At 43.3% G+C, this 21,187-nt stretch overlaps 1 protein-coding gene across 6 annotated transcripts in view; it reads right to left on the bottom strand.

Annotated features, from left to right (window-relative positions):
• The window catches only part of LOC135479670 (uncharacterized), a 65,568-nt gene that overhangs the window by 14,982 nt on the left and 29,399 nt on the right, over positions 1-21,187 (bottom strand). For 4 of the 6 annotated variants that reach the window (XM_064759565.1, XM_064759566.1, XM_064759570.1 and 1 more), the window contains 7 exons: positions 12,075-15,357; positions 11,259-11,354; positions 9,361-9,409; positions 8,436-8,540; positions 5,872-6,923; positions 4,838-5,002; positions 3,548-3,714 (listed from right to left, as the gene is read on the bottom strand). In XM_064759565.1, coding sequence (XP_064615635.1) covers positions 3,548-3,714; positions 4,838-5,002; positions 5,872-6,923; positions 8,436-8,540; positions 9,361-9,409; positions 11,259-11,354; positions 12,075-15,266 — 4,826 coding nt within the window. In that variant the 5' untranslated portion in view covers positions 15,267-15,357. Of the gene's footprint in view, positions 1-3,547; positions 3,715-4,837; positions 5,003-5,871; positions 6,924-8,435; positions 8,541-9,360; positions 9,410-11,258; positions 11,355-12,074; positions 15,358-18,497; positions 19,020-21,187 lie in introns of those variants that run through there. The other 2 variants (XM_064759571.1, XM_064759564.1) reach the window with 2 other exon arrangements.

Below are 21,187 nucleotides of genomic sequence, written 5' to 3'. Positions count from 1 at the left end.
TTTCGGCTAAAGACGGGCGATTCTGAATAAAACATATTGAGGGATTACCATGGGAGATTTTCGATGCGAGATCGAGTTTCAAAATGAGAAATTCGCTGATTCGAAGCAACAATTGTTGTGCGACAAACCATAAATCACAATCGTAAATACAGGTTTTCTTTTGAGGCCTAGAAAAAAGTTTTCTAACCTCAAGCCGTCACCTAACTAGCCAAAGCTGGACTGAAGCCTATGACCTTAGTTACCTTCCCACGTACGGCCGGAGAGGAAGCCAGCATGAGCTGGTCTTGAACTCACAGCGACCGCATTGGTGAGAGGCTTCTGGGTCACTACGCTGCGCTAGCGCGCTAACCGACTGAGCCACGGAGGCCCCCTATGACCTTAGTGGTGAAGTGCCAATTAGAGAGTAACTTTCTGGTGAACTGAGCCAGCGGCTGTGTATCGGGGAAATTAGACTGGAATGGTTACTGCAGTATGGACAATGCAAAACATCTAAAGATACAAAATATTTGGAATGTGATTTCAATTCAACAACAACGGCGAATTGGGGCTATTCCAAAGGTGATATCAGCAAGTATATCTTTTCAAAGTAAACTAGCCGCAGCAATCCGTTGATTTGTGGGACAAGTTGTTACACTATTACCATATCAATTTCAGCTCGAGCAATCGTACAAGTTTACACCAATATATATGCCAATGATCTTACCGCAGAGCTACCCCGCCACTTATGCACATACGCATATATGTAGGTCATTGGTAGACCGGTGTTGCAAACATCACGCAAGTTGAGGCTCGAGCTGTATTGTTCAGGGTTAGAGCTCACAAAATACTCAGATGTATTTAGACCTATAGCTTAACAACGCGTTTGCATTAGACACAAGCCAACCATAGTTACGCGGCTGACATTTTGAACCCCGATTGTGGTTGAGCGTGACAATGCGGCGGTGAGCTGATCGTCCGCCCAGGCAATACACAAACAGCCCATTCTCTTTCGATCCGAAGAGATTCTCTGCCAGCTTTTCTTCAAAGGAAATAATGAAATCTGCTTCTCACGTGGTCGTGAAGTCTAGAGCGACTTTCGTTCCGCCTAAATGTGCGTGGATCACTGCCTTAAGTAACTGTGTTCAGATACATATATTAACATTGCACAGGCCTATTTGGAACACAACTACGAACACCTGTTACAGCTCAAAGCGGTACGTCTCCGTCGAGTGAGTGAGTGAGTGAGTGCTTGGGGTTTAATGTCGTACTCAACCGTCTCCATCGCTCTCACACACTGCTTCCTCTCCGACCGTAAGTGGGAAGGTCTGTCAGCAACCTGCGGATGGTCGTGGGTGTCCCCCGGGCTGTGCCCGGTTTCCACCCACCATAATGCTGGCCGCCCTCGTATAAGTGAAATATTCTTGAGTACGGCGTAAAACACCAATCAAATAAATAAATAAATAAATAAATAAAATCTCACACACTGATGTATTTCGTAACGGAGATCGCGAGATCGGACCTAGCTGTCGCAAGTCTGAAGGACAATATGTTTCGGGGTCTGGACAATTCGTGCTAAGTGAGAGAATTGTTCTTTTTGTCATAGTTTTTAAGTACCGAACAAAAATTGCTTTTGTCATAGATGGTATTTTGGGCGCTGTCTTTATTTACGGAATTAAAACTATTTTGTCATATAAATTGGTGATTTGGCAATTGTTTTAGTTACCAAATTAGCAATACCTTGGTGCATGTTTTTGTCTAATCACTATATGCTGGACAAAACAGACATTTTAGCACATATTAGCATAGGATTTATGGTTGCTTTTAAATTCATAATAGATAGGTAAATTAAATCAATGAACAAACATTAAATTAAAAAATAACTGCTAACTAAGTGTGTCGTAATAAAACAATTAGACACGTATTGCGCATCTGACTTGACAAGGAGTCGAAAGATGAAATGTGTAGTTTTCACCGGTCACACAGCGGAAGCTAAACAAATATAAACAGAATATGTGCAATTGTGTTAAAAACAGTTACATCAACACAGAAGCTCTACGACTGCGAACAAGTGCAGCCAGAATCGAACTTGTGTTTTCAGGTCATCACAGCAATATTAATGTTAAAGTTGTTCATTTCGTAGGTAGTTTGACAGCTCAATGCCATGCTCTGTATAAAAACTTGTTGTTAATACATGATGTCACGTGATGTCTCACTACACGTGCGCAACCCGCTGTGTCGGTAATTCTTCGCCAGCTTGTTTATCACCCACCGTGAACACACCTCGGCGAGCGCTGTGAAAATCTTGGCATGGTTCCAAGCTTTCTGCGCAACTGTGTCATCCGAACTACGCAGCGACCCAAATAGCGATAACGATTGCTAGTGATACGGCTGGTCGGGTCTAAGCCTAGTTACATGTGCAGACTTCTGTATTGTATAAATGTATCTGTGTCTGGCGGCATTACAACACACAAAGCATTAACGTTTGAGAACGGTCAGACAAGATTCCAGAGGCGCAATTCGGCAGACGGAAAAGTTACAAATAAACAAAGAAAAATAGAGGTGCGTTACTGTGGAGCATATGAACTGTACACACACCTTGTCTCATATCAGACAAATTTATCTCATTTGACGGCTCTTTTACCGCACGCTAGGGGATTGTTTCAGTCGGAAATCTTTCCATCGCAACGAAACATGAGCCAAAGCTAGATATTCTATTGTTTACTCCTGTCTTTGTAATGACGTCTTCTCAGCAAACTGGTGACGTGGTGCTCATATAATACAACAGAAAAACCTCGTGGTTTATTAGGTAAAACTGGACATCGCCATGCAGTGTAATTTGCAAAGCTATCCAGAACTGTTAGCTTGGCATCGATAATATGACAGCGTTCTAAAGGTTTTCCGTTACGTTGAGCAGCTCTGTATATGGCTTGGTCTTATTGTGTGCCTGTCTTTGTGTGCTGGTTTGTGTGTGCTGGTTTGTGTGTGCTGGTTTGTGTGTGCTGGTCTGTGTGTGCTGGTCGGTCGGTCGGTCTGTCTGTCTGTCTGTCTGTCTGTCTGTCTGTCGGTCGGTCGGTTCGATCGGTATGTATCTATATCTGTCTGTCGATCCGTCGGTCTGTCTATCAGCCCGTCTGTCAGCTCCTCTGCTGGCCCTTTTGCCGGCCTGTCTGTCGGTCCTGTCTATCTGTCTGCCTGTCTATCTGTCTGTCTGTCTGCCTGTCTGTCTGCCTGTCGGTCGGTCAGTTCAATTTGATAGTTCCTATTTTTAACATGGGCCATAACGAGGGACCTGGATACAAGACAACGGAGGCTTTTTGCAGGAGGTCGCACCTATTACGAATTCGACTCCAATCTGAAGACAACATGTGTAACAAAGGCATGTTTTATGAAGTACACTTGCGACAAGCATGTCTATGAGATGGTGTTGTTGCTGTTGTTTTGGACGTTCGTTTTGTTGTTTTCTTCTTCTTCTTACTCGTGAGGTACAGTTTTGAAATGCGCATACGTCGCGTCTTCTGACATGTTTTTCTTGTGAACGTAAAATAAATCACATAACCTTTCTACTTACCTGACGCCATCTTGTGTGCAGACATTAGGGTTAGCCCCGTGGGCCAGGAGATGTCGGACTATGATAGTCTGACCACCCACACATCCCTCGTGGAGTGGGGTGTAGCCGGCGTTGTCCCGAGCGTTTACGTCCACGAGCTGAGTGCGGAGGCAGAAGAGGGCAACCTCCTAGAAGCAGAACATACGGAAAAAAATATTATTCTGTTTATTTATTTATTTATTGGTGATTTACTCCGTACTCAGGAATATTTCACACATACGACAGCGGCCAGCATTATGGTAGGAGGAAAATGGGTAGAGCCCGTGGGAATCCCACGACCATTCACAGGCTGCTGGCAGATCTTCCCATGGGAGAGGAAGCAACCATGAGCCGGACCTGAACTCACAATGACAGCATTGGTGAGAGGCTGCTGGGTCAGTGCGCAAATCGTCTGTCGTGACACCATCACAGAGAGGGAGCCATGTGATCTTGCAGATGTTAGTCATACAGTTTAGATCAAATTGTAATAATCAGGAAGAAAAGCTGGTCATGGAGAGATGTGTCATGGAGAGATGCGTCATGAACAGCTGTGTCATACCTTTATCATTACAGAATGATTGCAGATTAGAAACAAGGAACCAGCAAATATAGACACCCGAGTGAGAGTTAAGAGTTTTAAGAATAAAGCTTTGCTACACAGCAAACATTTTCAAACATTTCCTACGCAGTTTAGTATCTAAGGTAGCTAGCACAAAATACATAATCCATTACATCGATAATGCTGTGTCATATATACATATACTTGTTATTCTAAGAAAAACAGAAAACAAAGAGAAAAGAAAAGAGAAAACAACCAAAATGTTTCAGGCCACGTCTGACACACACGTCAAACAAACAAAAGATCTCCGGACACTGGATTCGATCTCAAAGCACCCGACTTGCAGGACTTCGTGAATTCAGTTGCTTGAACTCCGTCACTATGGCAACCCATTAGTAACTATTCCCCAACACAACGCTGAGGATGGATCAGGTGTTCGTGCAAACAATATTGGAAGCACAAGTCTGAACAGCTACTCAAACCTCACCCTACTTCCTTGCATTCTGCTCATTTTGTCTTTAGCTACTTTAATTTCTGTCTTTCATTCCGATGTCTTGCCACAGGGGCGTTCCGCTTGGGGTTGAGGATTCTCTCCTAAGCCGACAACTCACAAAGCCATTGTCTCCGTGCAAAGTCTTCTTGGTATATCGATCAGCGTCTAGTTTATCGTTGGAATGGAACAATGGATTCCTTATCGATTAGTCTAGCCTTACCTCGTAACCGAGCCGGGCAGCTCGATGAAGGACGGTTTCGCCCGAGTTTTTGTTCACACTGAGTTTCCGTAATTCCGGCGGTTCCGGAAACGCATCGCTGTTTTCACCGCTACCCCCCTCACTTTCCATTCTGTCGTCGTAGACGCTATCATCTTCCGAATAAACCTGAGAATCAGTACGTGAAATAGCCGTTAGATAAATATCCTCTGTAATCGTATCAACCCTACTTGAGGATAGATTTCATAACGCCCCCATGTGATGGAGAGATATGTGACGGTATACCCATTCCATATAACAGCATATCCAATACATATCAGCACATAAAACCACAAAAGCATCAAGATCTACAATGCCTAAGCCAAAAATGTGAAAGTGATATTTTCCTTGCTAAACGAACATACGTAACATTTTGGGCGTCTCTTTGGTTTGACGAAACTCTGCGGTTTGACGATACTCGGCCAGAATATGATACTTGCATTATTTCACATTAACAACCAAGTGTTTACTTTTACAAAACCCTCCGCTTGGATGAGTTTACATGCGGTGATGCACTGATTGCAGTATAGTGGTGACGAAACGCCTACTTTCATGTGCCACAAATCCCACACGACAACACAAAATCAGAAATTTATTAATTCAACAACTCTGTTCTGTAAATAACAGATGTATCCACAAGAGTATGTCCTAACCCTTAATGTTTTGTAAAAGGAAAAACGTGAGCTATGTCCAAACAAGGCTAGATGTCGAGAAGCTCAATTTGCATCATTTAATTGCTCCTTTTCAACAATAATAAGATCTCATGCAAACATATTAGGATTAAGCCCATGCCCCCTTTGCTCTGCACTAATTATGGTGATATTTATTGCACTAATTAGCATTAATTAGCATTAGGACCGTATTATTAATTAAAATTGTGGGTCTTAGACCATTTTGATCTGAAATAAAATCTCTAGCATCATACAGTTCCCTCAAAATTAAATGAACCTAAAATACATAAAGAACGGAAAGCAATAACGGACCGAATCCGAACTTACGCCATTGTCCACATCGTCCCTATCGAAGTCATATTCCTCTGTTGTGTTTCCATCGTCCTCTTCAACTTTCACCATGAGGTCTCGAAGAGGGTAACGCGGATTAGCGGAAGTCCTTGTTCGGGTGGTTACCTTATATCCATTCGAGCGGGTTACGCGAGCGCTTCTCAGCGCCCTCTGCTCCCGATCTCTCAACTTCGGACGCTTCCTCAATTCTCTCTTCCCTGTGGACTCGTTGGAGCTGTTAGCTACACGGGTCTCTTTGAGAACTGACCTTGCAGAACGTAAACGCAGGCGTCTTCTTCGCGCAGTCTGACGAAGCGGCGTCCTTTCTTTCACAACTGTCTTTTTCGCCCTCTTTTTCTCGCCTCGTTGCGTTGCTTGTAAAAACGCCAACTGTGCTCTCCGCCTCAACTGAAGCATTCGGACAGATTTTGGACCTGAAGCCCGCTTCTGGGAAACACGCGCATGCGCAATGCGCGGCTTGCCTTTGTTTCCTGCTGTCATGGGACGCCATGACAGTTTCATAAGAATACCTCCTTTCTTGCGGCCACTCCTCAGCGTCTGTCGTAACGTTTCAGTTCTGGCCACGTCTCGCACCTCCCAGCAACCACTAACATCCACTCTCGCAGCATCATGGATAAGATCGGGCAGTTCATCCAGGTGTCCCAACGCCAGCTGTGCTTTCAGCTTGCTGGGCGAAATTTCTGCAAAGACCAGCGGCTCTTGCTTGATCTGGTCATCCCCAATAACGTCTTCGGAGTACTTCCTTTCCGACGCTTTCGGGGTTTTCCTGAGGTGTACAGGAGTTTTCTTCAGCTGTGGCTTCTTCGAGGAGTTTCGCTCAGGGGACTCATGGGAAGTTTGACACTTATCAGCACTTTTGTCGCGATTAGCGTTGTTCTGTTCACGATGAATTTTCCGCACGTTCGCTCGCTGACTGGCCATTTGTTTTGCCCTCCTTCGTGCCCGTTTCAGTTCTCGCCTCCTGTCATCGTTGACTAGCTCGTTCTCGTAAGCTGCATCACGGTTATATCCTCCCACACTGTGAATCCCTGAAACAGAATTCAGTCTCAGATAAATATCTCGACAAATGAATATCAGTAGTCAAATGCACACCGGCAAAGCGCAAAAAAAAAACTAGTCACGTGTAGTTTTATAAGTGTCTACAACACGGCGAAAGCCAAAACGAATTATCTAACTGCGGAGAGGCGTCGGCCAATGACTATAGTGAAATTTATATTAAACAATAACCACAGTTTGTGTTTACCCCACTCTAGCTCATTTATCAGTACTTTAGGGTAAACACTATGACTGTAGAAAGTATATACTTTATGGGTCGAAACAGACATTCTTATACCAGCTGTCAACTAAAATGGACGTTCCAGGTCAATTCACAAAACGACGTTTAACACTAACTACCAAAGAACTAAGGTCGTATATAAAGTACGAAAATAGGACGGGATCACGCAAAGAGAAGCAGTTTCCAATGATGATGGGGAGACACAAGGTATGTTCAAGTCGAATGAGTGAAATTAGTTTTCAAATTGTGGATCATGTTAGTATTTAAGCTGTCGATAATAAAATATATGTCTTTGGTTGCAACTGTTTATGTATCCAACGCGGCCATCTAATTCAACACAGTGAATATAAAGCCCTTAGCTCCGGGTTAAGCGGAGAACTACAGATACTGGATGCTGTGCCCACATTTACTTACGAGAGAATTATACTCGCTGATAAACTTAAAGAAAGTTAGAGTGAAAGCGTCTGACGACATAGCCAGGACACAAGTTTTTGCCGTAATAACTTGTGATGTTGATTGAAATCGTCACATAATCGCCACGCTCTTCATATCGGGGTTTGTCGGGGTTACATGGTTAGCTTGGAAGAATTAAGAAGGTCTCTCTGACTGACCGTAGTAAACAAGTCATAACTAAGAGAAGGATGTTGGTACTTGTAATACGTCGATCGGCTTTCGGCTTACAGATCACAAGACGATCCACGTACTGGGGCTGAAAGCTAGCTCATTACCATGGAAATACGACAGGGCAGTTATGTATTGTAAAATTGCAGTTATCGATTGCGGTTTAACATGGTTTGTGGTATGAAATGGGACCACCCCTCAATTTGCCACACACCTGCTAACACTGCAGAAGTAAAGCCGAATGCTGGATTCGATCCTGTGATTTATAATCTTTGAGCATGTTGGGACTACATTACAAGAGTATGTATGCTTGGGGTTTTACGTCGTATTTTTTTCCATTAGGAGTGTTTACAAATATACTGCGTTTTCTTGTGGCAGGGCGAGTCCATGCGGCCAAAGTGCTGTGGCCACGGAAGTATTATCCGAAGATACCACCCAGTCCCATTATACTACACCGACCCTACCATTCTTGTTTCCTTGCTCTAATCTCTCAGTGCTGAGTGCTGAGCGCCAAGCGAGGCAGCAAGAAATATGACTTTTAAATTCTATGGTATGACCCGACCCGGGTTTGATCTCAGGTAACCCGACATCGAGGCGGACGCTCTAGTTTAGCGTAACTACCAGTGGGCATAGTAGTTATTACCTTTGGACTGCATTCTCGTACGGGATTGAAGAACTTCTGGCTGAAAGTCAACGAATCCTTTTTTACCTGGTGACGATTTCGGAGATCCATTTCTGGATCGATTTTCTGTAAATGAAAAATAACGATTTATTGTTTGAGCTTCTAATTGTAGTCCTCCTATATCATGCGATGATTAGGAATGTGTGCTATTACAACATGACATAAGAAAATCTGACAAACTGCAATATGCATCACGGCATAAAAGTTGTTCATTTCAGGGGATGCAATGTCTCCCTCAGCAACAGGATTTACTCGATTTACACGAAAAACAATCTGTTAATTTTAACACAGTGATGTCGTAGTGATGATATAGTGAATGTATTTTGTTTTTATAACTGAACACTGTGTTAGATGAGAGATAATAACCTGTTGGTCTAATACATTCTTTGTGGTGATTTCACAGTGTATGTGTGCTATATAGGACAAAGTAATCCGCTGCAATAACAGAATACATTCTAGCATCACCTGGACATCAGATTGTCAAATTTAGCAGATCATTTCTGTAAAAGGAAAGGAAAATGTTGCTTCGAACTCAAAGATCGTTGACGAGAGATTACAGTGCACTTGGTCAGAATCCAAGTACAAATCGGGTCGATAAAGGCTCTTTTTCTGAACCACGACTCCTTACAGACCTGACCCCACAAACGATCAAATGCATGGTATGGGCCTCGTGGTCTTGTCAATGATGTGTCTTCAACTAGTTCCACAAGCTCTCAAGAAGCAAGCACAGCATATTCCTTCGGTTTATAAACCGAACCAAACAAAATAGGTCTTATTCTTGACCGCTGCGAACAACAAATTTTTTTTTAAATTTCCGGATGCGGTCAATATCGGTTGCCGACAGCGATGACGTTGTTGCCAATCATCTCATAATAGGCATTCGTACCTTGCTTATTAGGAGATCGTCTCAGTGCCTTCCGTTTCAATTGGTTCGCCTGTACAAACAAAACAGAAAACACCGGTTAAAACAGATTTCGGTCTATTGTGTCATTCTGTATAGTGTGACGCAGGGATACTATCTGGCTATATTCAGGACGAGTCAAAGCCTGAGGAACTGACATTTTCTACGCATAAATCAGAGGGTTAATATAGGCCAGGTTTAAATATTCGCACATAGGCAAATAGGTGAGTGGTTGGCGGCTAGGTTGAGCGCAGACGAGTGGTTCGTCAGCAATGCCTGATCCATGCGACAGCACCTCCGTATATGGATTTCCCAGGAGAGCTTTTTCTCCGCACCAAGCAGCAAAACATTCGTTTTTAAATGCCATATATTGTAGATTAGGAACAATCGATATCGCTCGACCAGCAGACCGCTATTGTCCCATCGACTCTCTAAACACGGCCGCATCAGGAGAATCGGTCGCAGATCGCTGTGGCCGTGAGCACCAACTCCATAACGGATAGACACTAAAACAACGATCGTGTACAAGTATAGGTATATGGCCATGAAGGAAATACAACCGACAAGGCAGCGACAGATGCGAAATATGAAACGCTGGAATCGCCAACAGACCATCACCATCAAAGTGAACGTATACCGATTCTCTCCAATATCTACAATAAAATTAGATCAACGTATCGCTTAGTTGCTCGTCATCTCGGAAAACCATACAAAATGTCTATTGAAGTGTGTCGATCTGGTGATCCAAAAGTTTGGTAACGCATCCCACGCACCTTATTAAATTTTCTTACTCCAAGTTTGTACATACTAATTGAACGACATTGCTCTGGTGAAAGGATGAGAACCCGTGGAGACCCCCGGGGATACCTACCGCCTTTCGCCAGGGAACATCTTAATCTATCTTTTGATCACTTAGGATCTATGCGTCGAAACAGACATTCGTATGCAAGCCGTCAACCAATAAGAACGAGCCAGGTCAATAATCCCAAGGCCAGTTCCCAAAACAACGTATAACCCAAACCACCAAAGAACAAAGAAAGTACATAAAGTATGAAAATAGGACGGAATCATGCAAAGAGAAGCAGTCAACAGTTTTCAATGATATTGAGAAGTCGTATAAATGGTCGCACGCTTCTCCGCATCTTCAGGTCTACCTGTGACCATTTACCAACTACCATACTGCCGTGGCTGCTTTGCTTTTTACTCCGTATGCTATGCTATCTTTTACAATAAATTAAAGACATTCAACATAAAAAACATGCAATATAAAAGACAACAGGACAGAGAGTAAGACCAGAGCAACCATGACAGTGTGAAAATTGGCAAATGGCCAAACGTAGCCGGTGAAATACGGCTTCTTCTTAATTCACGTCAGTTAGGGTTTTATTCCAGCTGTTCATGTAAATGCATAAATAGTAGCAAATTGCACGCCCTCCCAGCACCAGATATATTAATATTTATGGGTCACATGTGGACGTGTGACAATGCGACCGAGATGTACCAACCCGCAGTGAACTTTACGAACTGCGTGGGCTAGGTCCGTCCGAGTTTGTCTCACGGAGGTAATATACGTCACAGCTGAGAACAGAGTTTCCTTCCAACGCGACATATGGCTCCGGATCCAAGCAGCTTCTGGAGTATATCTATTTCGCATGTGTTCAGAGAAGCTTGTATCTAAAAATTGTAAAGAACACATTCACATGTCCTACATGGTAGTTCAGGCGTTGATCTTGCAAAAGCCAGAATCCAGCCAGCAATGTAACAGACTTACGTGAACAGCATATGAAGTAAAACACTTTCCAGGAGAATAACTCACGTGCCTGACTAACACTGCCTGGCCATGCGCTGGTCACCCTCTTGGTTTCCTTATTACAAAAACTCACCCTTTGCTGCGTGTTTGAGTGCCGCTTCGGTTTCTGCACGGTCTTCCTGGAGCCATTCTTCCCTGTTTCCATCTCCGTGAAACGCATCATAGCTTTCTGGAATATAAAAGTTGTGTTAGTACGTGACGGCCCTGTCGAAAGGGTCCTGTCGAGCTAGATTGAGTTACACGAGCAAATCATTTATGAACTCGTCAATAATCTTAACGTAATCTTTGTTCTCTCAAGGAAGAATATTTGGTCCCTGTGACAACCCTGAATTACATTATGTGACCCAGTATAGAGAATATCACATAAAATGGAGAGAAGAAACACATAATCTGAATTTCAAGTCCAGACTTTAAAACATGTGTACAGTTTGCAACACAAAATATAACAATACGATTTCTTTTATTTGTTTTCGTGCAGTAAGTTAAAACAAAGTCACATTAATTTAACAGATCAAAGAGCCTTAGAGGTTTCAATACAGCGTGAAACGAGATCAACAAGTGATTTTTGGTACAATTGTGTAACATCATGGTATTCGAAATGACATATTGGTTTGATTCATTCTGTTGTCTTTGCGCCATACTATATGCTTAAATTTCTTATGAGACTGTGGTCAAATTAAGGGTAAAATACTAGTTAACTGGATGTAGCCCAGATGAAGTCCCGTACCACGACAGATACCGGGCGCAGTGCACGAGGGAAGGCCTGAGCCATCAAGAGCTGAGTTTGAACATTGGTCGGGAGACCGAGAAACCAACCAAGTACCTCACAAATATTCCTAATAAATAAGCAATGGTGGCGGATGGGGAATTAATTTTACATATCTTTTACCTGCAAAGCTCTTTCCTCTCGACTGAGGAGGGCCGGGTCAGCGAACAGATCTACTTTTGATCCTGGAGGCTGTCGTCTTCTTTCAGCCACGTAACCTTCCGAGTTCGCTATTTCGTCAAGCATTGACCTCCTATGGCGTCTCTGATTCAGGTTCGTCTGACTTGAACTGGCGCCCGTGTTCAATCTTTCGGATCGCTTCTCTGCCCGTAATTTGCCGCCCACCCGACGAAACGTAAACCTTGACGGTCCCCGAACCCGTTTTCGGGTGTCGTTCGTGAGACATTTTGCATCTGCAGCAGCAGTTGGTGATGGGGCAGTTTGATCCTTGTTCACAGATTGAGGACTTGATGCACTTTCGGACTTTGCAACGTCCACATCTGCAGGATGAGAAATGTCCTTCACTGTCAGCGACTCCCATATATTCCGATCACCAGTCTCTGGGACTTCTCCTTTGTCTGCTTTATTCGGACCTTCGGGCAGAGGCTGTGTAGATTTATGACATTTACTGATTTCTTTTGCCCCAAATAATTTTCCATACGTAGCACGTAAATTGGGAACTTCAGGACCGTTTTCAATATGTTTGAATCGACCTTTGCTTGCTCCAAATTCTTCTGCGATGCCTGTTCTTTTCTTCTCAACCTCGTGAGATTTTGATATAAGTTTAGCAGGCATTCGCAGAGATGTTTTGTATGCTGCAATTTCAGCTTGGAGGTCCAGCGTTTTGCCTCCATCTAAATGCTGTTCTTTCGCCTCGTTCACATCGTTTGCCTTGCTGACTTGCTCCTTTGGCAGCGACGATTCTTTAATTATCGGAGCAACGTTTGCGACAGGTATTAATTTTCGGCTCGCGCACACGCCATTGTTTCTCAGGTCAGGACCTTTTTTGGCACTGGGCGTTGTCCAGGGATTGGAATTTTGCTCTATTGGAGAACGCAAACTCGGGTTGAGGGCCATGTGTGAGTTCCAAGCACTCTTTGGTTTTAAAGACACAGGCAACACCAACCCAGTCTGCACGAATGCAGACAGATTCTTTATTGTTGGAACTTTGCTAGAATCGTCAGTGTCACAGTCTCTCGACAGCGGAACGTCTTTTGGCGCTAAAAAAGTGGTTCCATTAGATTTCTGATCAAACTCCTCGCCTTTACGTGGGATTGGCGCCACGGCGGCCGCAAGGGAAACCTCGCAGCTATCGATTCCTGGGCGAACATACAAACTCGGGAAAGCTGCGCAAGATTCTAACTTTTCCTCAGTTGTAAGTTCTAAAGGAGGAGGGTCATTGACAAATGGGGATGCTAAAGGCGGAGGGTTATGATGTTGTGGACTTAGAATAGGCATCTTAGGGGAGTGCGGTTGATCAGACGGAGGAGATGCAGAATCTGTCCGTATGGTGGGAGGAGATTTTGCTATCGAGGAAACACTCAACATCTTCAATTCTTCGTCCTGGTTCACCGCATTCAGAATCATGTGTTTTTTACATGAAAGCTTTCTATCTCGCACCACGGGTTTCACAGGTTCCCTGTTTTCCTGCACAGCACCTTCGGCCCCTGCCTTGACCTCACAGGGAATAGATATAAGAAGTGGTGTCTCATATTTCCCACTAACATCTTGTACCTTGTTTGGAATTGTGTTATTGCAGACGACATGAGATGCGCTGGCGTCTTTAATTTGACACGGTGAAATATGAGTGAATCGTTCCTCAGACCTGCACAATGCTGGCATGCTTTGCGAGACATGTTCGACAGGAGGACAGAGAGTGTTCCCGTATGTAGCCGGCGGTTTGGGAGAGCGTCTTAGGCAGTTGTCTTTTCCTAAACTCATATTACTTTGTACTGGGGAGAGTATCTTGCTTGACATTGCTGCCGGTGATATACGGTTGGCTGGCAAGTTGGATGTTGGAAATAATTTTGCAGGAGTAATGGATGGAGACGCAGTCTTTCCTGGAAATGTGGATGGTGACAATGTCTTTTGGGGCATCCTCGATGATGGAATTGAGGATGTTGGCAGGGCGGTCATATGTCTGCTGGGTGATGGAGACAGAGACAGATTTCGTTGGCCAGGAAATCTATATCCTGCTTCCTGGGTGTCCATGTATACATCCTGAACAGGGACGTGTTTGTTGTTCGAACAAGTATTAGTTGGTGGGAATGTGGAATCAGGGCTGCAGCTCTGTGTCACCGTAACGTCTGAAAGGACAGGATTAACGTAAGCGTTCTGAGAAGGGTAATACCTGCCAGTGCTGGACAGAGCCGCCCTTAGCTCTGAACCTTGCAACGGATTCCCTGCTCGGCACACAGGACTGGAATAGCGCGGTTGCGCGGGATGCGTAAAGGGGATGTTGGTCGTTTTAACAGACAAAGGCGATGAAGAAGGCGTGAATGTTGAGGTGGGCTTAATTAAAGATCGGCCGTTTTGAGGCAGTCGAGGGTGGATCGGTCCAGCCTGTATGCAACCCGAAGGAAAGGTGTGACGAGGGTGAAAGACTTGCTGTGGATGAAGCAGAGCTCTGTGTCCCATGTAACCAGAGTTGCTGTATCGTACTGTTCCGTTTTCTGGTAATGCGGAAGGGAACCCATTCCGTTGTTTAGCTCCTGCGACTTCAGCTCCATGAATACTACATCTCCGGTCATCGGATGGAAATCCATCGGGCATCACCCGTTGCTGTGGACATCTGCTCGGTACCGGTTTCAACGAAGGGGCAGGAATCTGGTTCTTTGCCTCCCAGGCAGTTTTAAGCATATTGTCCTGTTTTGAGCACTGGATCGTGGGTATATACTGAATTGGTTTTCCCTGGTGTTTCGGTGACACCATTCGGAAAAAGCCATCTCCGCGAAACACAGCTTTCGTACTTTCCGATGAATGTTGTCCTTCCTTAGCGTTATGCCAACCATTGGGCTGTTCGAATGGATTTACACTCGTGCCTTGGGAATACCCACGGCCATTCCCATAACACATGCGCTTTTCTGGAGTCCTCTGAGCAATAAATATTATATCATCATCGTGGCCTGTCGTGTCTGCACATCTTTTACGCGTCTTTAACGACAAATCCAACGGACTGTCGGCGGCACGGTCGACTTCTTTATGACACAGGAAAGTAAGGTCCAAGGGTGCCCCTGTATGGGGCATACGCTTATCCTTCTGAGGCGGCAACCGGCCGTGAGGCGGCTGTAGCACATTCATTGTTTTCATAGACATTCGTCTCTAGCGTAGCTCTAGGTTGATATAGTAATTCCTTGTGCAGTTTTCGCGACTTCCTTCACAGGAAGAAACTTAAGGTCCAGTTAGTCTGAAACAAGGCCAACAAGAAACATTTAGTAAGACAGAATGATTTATTTATTTATATGATAGATATTTTACGCCGTACTCAAAAACATTTCACTTATACGACGGCGGAGAGAAAACCAGCATGAGCTGGGCTTGAACTCACTCCGCCATGGAGAGAGGATCCAAGGATATTGATGCGTTGGAACGCTAACCACCTCGGTCACAAAAGCACCAAAGAGAGAATGAGCTAGTGAACCACAATCAATTTTTTGTACTTGCCCCTATGTTTACTTTTTATATCACATTCTAAATTTTCAATGACTTCATTGTCTGTTGACATCAATTATAGGGTGTACTATGCGAAAAGATGTCAGGTAACGATAATACCTATTGGTAGTTAAAGACCGAACACATGTGCTCCTCGACAGTTTACGAAGCCCGAACATGAGAGATTAGCTAGACTGAGACAGCTGATAGAATTACTGAGGAGCAGGTGAAATCATGCGACAGCGTCTAAATCGGTTTGCTATCGAACTGCATGGTATCATGGTTAAGCTATTTGGCAAGACACGTGAGAAAAACAATCAGTACATACGTCATATTTTATATATCACTGTCAACATTCAATCTCAGGTCTTAAAACACCGGTCAAATAACTACGGGCTGTATGTTAAAAAAGCATACATTTATAGTACAATAATAAATCGTTATCGTCAATACAATGCCGTAATAAAATAATTTTATTTATGTTCCATTGTTTTTTTTCCATGCTTTAATTTGTCACGTGTTTAAGGTTCCGTATTTTGAAAAGTCAAAAAAAAAACTGAGAAAAAAACCAGGAAAGAGGAATTTTCACATATTTCAAGACACCACAAGACTATTGCTTGTACCAAAAGCACCAGGGTACCAGAGGGGTGGGGTGCAAGTGGGAGGATGGCACATGGGTAGGGTAACGGTTAGTAGGGTTCATATCACATTAATGGAACAATAACCCAGGGGAAATCTGAAAGTTATGTAGCATAACTGAAAACAGCAAAACAACACTCATTTGTCAAGAAGGTCATGTGCACTGCGTCACGTGCACGCGGTACACAGACACATATTGAAGATACGGTACATTCTGGTATAAGTGAAAACGGTGCGTCCATGGACGCCTGTCTGCGATACAGCGACCACTGTGTGAACAGTTAATTGCCCAAACATCGGGCGGACTCTGCTGTGTAATTATACAAGAATTAAAATCCCGTGTCACGACATATGTCACCACAAAACGTGTCAGAGAGACAGCAGTACAGAAACAATGTGCCATGTAAAACCCCAAGTCACGGATGCAGTTAGATATCTGACTGCTGCTTTTAATATTTCTTTATACCCTTAAGGCGGATCTTGAGAAGATCCGTCTTGTAGGGTAGTCCTTCTTCCACTTAACCTAAGGCTTTGAGGAGGGACCGGATTTGGAACCATATCGTTGAACGACATATGCAGAGTGTTATAGCAACAGTGTTATATATAAAGTGCTTGAGAAGCGTTGTGGGTGTGTAATTTGCTAATATTTAAGAATTTGCATGAATAGTTAAAGTAAAAAACCAACTGAGATAAAGTGCCAAGAGGCCAGATTTCACCGGTTACGAGTGACCATTTGTATCACCTTTTACCACGCTGTTGTTTCTGATCTAGTTTTACTCGATATGCTGGAAGATTTATTATATTATAAATAGTTGCAAAACAAGGATGTTGAAATATTGTTCCAAAATATTTGAAAAGTACATGGATAGAATGATATAACTTTGTCTTAATATATGACATGCAGGAGCAGTTTCATTAGGGGTAACAACTTCCCCAATGTAACATTTAGTTCTCGATCGTAAGGCTGTTGCTCATTACTACACCAATGAATAAGAAACATCAATACATACTCATGTTGTTTTGACAAATGATTATGATTGAAAGTGCTTAATTTCACAGTCCCTGTGGTAAGAGAATAGTTAGGACTGAAGGTATTTTATTTATATTTGATTATTTTTTTTGGTTTTGACACCTAACTTAATGACCTCATCACGTAACATTCAGACTAAAAATCTAAGCCAAAACGACAAAAGCTGAGTTGGAACCTTTAGCCTCATGTGTCTTACAGCTAGCAAAATTATCTGATAGAAGTCACTGGTCGTTCGATAGACGACAGTCAGTTATGATAGCAAGTAGTGCGCATGTTGGTGAGGAATGCCTAATTTGGGGCTAGCGACATATACAACTGGCTGCACAGTATTTCTTACAACCTAATAATAATGTGCCAAAATTTTCATCATTTTATTCGTCTGCTATCACATATACAATGGAATGCTCCATCACCTGTGCTATTACATGCACATACATTGTATCACTGGACGTTACGGCATCAACAAGGGTATTTCAAATCAAACGATAGATATTCGTGCATCGGGTACCTAAAGATGTAGCAAAAACGAACTATCCTCACACAAAATAAAACATCACGAGAGAGCGGCCGTGTAACGAGTCGATAATGACATCGTTAATACGCAATTGCAATCTCCCTGAAACGCACGCTCTTAACGACGCGTTTAAAATTCCTCCATATAATCCCAAAAAAACCCTATAAATAACTGGTTGTCGATGCAGTGTTTCGATAGATAATACCGATACAACATTAGAAAATTTGTAACATGGACGTTATCGCTTTGGGAATGGCAATATACGAGTCTGAAATCGAATCGTAACAATACTTCTGCTATAGATCTATATGCTAACGGGCTTCCTAAACGATTCTTTCTAATCACATCACAATATTATATATATATATATATATATATATATATATATATATATATATATATATCCACGGCCGCTTTGTGCAGACGGCCCATTTAGCAAACGGTCGTAATCATATACACTAAAAATACCCCCCCCCCTCCAACGGCAAGAAAAAAAAAACGAAAAGGGCAAAATCATGCGATCGTCGCACGGAAATGCGTACCGGCTTCAAAATCCGACTAGAATAAACGAAGAATGCGGCCAAGCCAGACGGCATGGGCTAGTAAAGCTTGTGATCGCCTGGCCAGCTATCATACGCACGCACGCACCCCCATTTACAAGTACATACACACAGAATACACGAGGTTACGGGCGACTTTTTCAAGACCCTACCTTCATACTTAATCGTTCCGTTTATCACTCGTCCCTCAGTCCCGTGTCTCCTGTCCCCTGCTGTCGTAAAGCAGTACTATTCTTTTCAGCCGTGAATACAGCGTCTCCGGCGGCGGTAGTATAATGGCTTGTCCAAAGTTAACCCGCTTTCTCGTTTGTGGCCGTTACGATGGAGAGCAGCGTAAGAACAACACGGTGTAAGTTAGTCATACCGCTTAACTGAAGGCTATCGTCGACTCGCTGTATAGTTATATAGCCTCGCGCCACTGTCTGACGCATATCGACTGGCGATACGCACTTAAGCCCAGCCACTTCTTCATAGTCTACGCGTCAATAGCCCCCGTTGACGTGGCAACACGAGGGAAGCTACGACTGGGCCCGAGAAAACCCACATGCTCGGGAGATCACAATGGAACGAAATCCGCTAATGATATAATAGCTGACGGGGTTAGACAGACATATCCTTACTAAACTTCCATCCTAGCTGACTGAATACCGTGTGTGATCGACTGGCAAGATCCCGCGTGATTTCACATACAGTCAGTCAAGGCGTACTGCCCGCTAGCCCGCGCTCGCCGGGGTTGACCGAGTACTACCGAACCTGATTTTTCCGTCAAGCCGTGCTGCTCCCGAAAACCGTTGGCCGACCACTGGTCCGCCGCTTAAAGCTATAGACCTATGATATCGGCGAGACGATATTCGCCCGTCGAAATGAATGGGCTGATCAAACAGACGTCTGAATTACCGAGCCGTGTCAATATACATCGCAAACAGATCGGGACGAGACCAGCCTTTAGATAAAAAAACAGGACAGGGAAAATGAGAGAAAAGTTCTCTGCACGATTCGCTACATTTAGTTTAGAGAATACCACCAGCTAAAGATCATATAACCCGTGGCAGAGATCTCATGAAGGCCTTCCTCCTGGGGTGCGTCTTGTGAATGACAAACCCATTTACCATGTCCTCTTTTCAAGAGTACTATACAGACGACAAAACCTATCAGACATGATTTTCTAGACCACACTTTATGACGTATACAAGTATATAACACCACATAATAGAGGTGAAAATAATTACCCGAACTGAGCAGCAAATCTTTTACCTCCTATCCCATACTCCCCCCCCCCACACTTCCACCCTCAAGCGGTATACTGACGGGAAACACCCCATGTATACAATATGACGTGTGGTCTAAATCGGGTTTATGGGACATCATGCATGAATTTTCTTCCGAATCTGAAGCGTCCAAAGGCTGTATATACATGTATGTATGTATCTACACTGAATAGCGGTGTGGCTGAAAGCAAGCCCTATCATCCAAACACAGAATAATAGCCAGTTTAGTAGGTGAACGAGAGTGAAGTGGTTCAGTGATTAGATTCGCGACGCCTAACTGCAGACAAGTGAGGCGCGGGTTCAATCCCAGTCTTGGACCGGGAATTTTTGGGTATATACTTAGATGATATGTCTCTCTTACTCCAAAATGGCTTGTTAGTTTGTACTTCAAACGTAGTAAAGTGCGTCAGAAAGTCGCCAAAGTCTGTGGTTTATCCCGGGGAAATTTTCCAAGAGGATTAACGTCAATTAAATAAATTTATACTAGTAAACGGAAAGCTCAAGAGGTATACAATACTACGGTTTGTGATCAATAACCGCATCGTCATGTCTCGATGCCAGGAGATCTGACAAGCACACAACAACACCGATCTAGCTACCGGCATTTAGGCTTATGTTTAAAACAAAAATTAAGTGAGTAATAAACTTCTCTTTTTTATGTGGTTGTCATCCAGTGTTTGATACAGAGTGTGTACTGAACCAATTCTGCCTTCAAATTCACTGCATGCTACAAGTAGGATAAGGATCAGTTTTAAACTACAAATATGTCAAGAAAAACATAACTGATGCACGTTCAAAACAAACTGGATGTGGTCATTACATCTTGCGCAGAGAAACCGAGATGAGATCCATGTGCTATAAATAGTGACCTGCAGTGGCCAATTGTTTCTATAACACCGGTGTTTAAGTTTACAACACAAATTAAGTACATGTAACTGAAAAGATGCTGCACGCGTATTAAGGCTGATGTTATGTACGTGTACGTCGCTCAAACAAAATCGCGTTGTCTACGGAAACAGTCCTACAATTTGTCCATGGAGTTTGTGAGTTCGAATCTGCCGGCTAGGTCTCCCCCGATTTGATTTATTTTATTTTATGAGTGAACGAAACTGGAATGTCTGTTGTAAACCATCGACGTTTGACAAGTTAATATAGAGCTTCGCCACATGTCACTGACAACATTTAAATAGCTTCACCAGCGCAACCCATCTAAAAATTTCCTACATCCGGGGTTGAACCTGCATTGTGCCTCGTTGCTATGGTGACTTTCTGCAGATTTCACCCGTTTCCTCTTTTGCAACACATCCTTACACAGTACAAATGGAACCATCATTTTGTGATATTCGCACACATTTCAATTTCTTTTTATTTGATCGTAATCCAATGTTTGACACAGAGCGAACCAACTCTAACTTCAAATTCAATGCCATGCATGTTAAAAATAAGGTAAAAATCCTTTTAAAACTATAAATAAGTCAAGGAAACCAAAGCGCATGAACGTTTAAAACAAACTGGATGTGTTTATTAAAAATTGCAAAAATAAAAACAAACTCACATGTGATTATTCTTTACTC

The sequence above is a fragment of the Liolophura sinensis genome, chromosome 12 (assembly GCF_032854445.1).
Source record: "Liolophura sinensis isolate JHLJ2023 chromosome 12, CUHK_Ljap_v2, whole genome shotgun sequence".
Classification (NCBI taxonomy): domain Eukaryota; kingdom Metazoa; phylum Mollusca; class Polyplacophora; order Chitonida; family Chitonidae; genus Liolophura; species Liolophura sinensis.
Note: the sequence above shows the minus strand (reverse complement) of the source record. Positions and strands in the feature narration are given on the sequence as shown.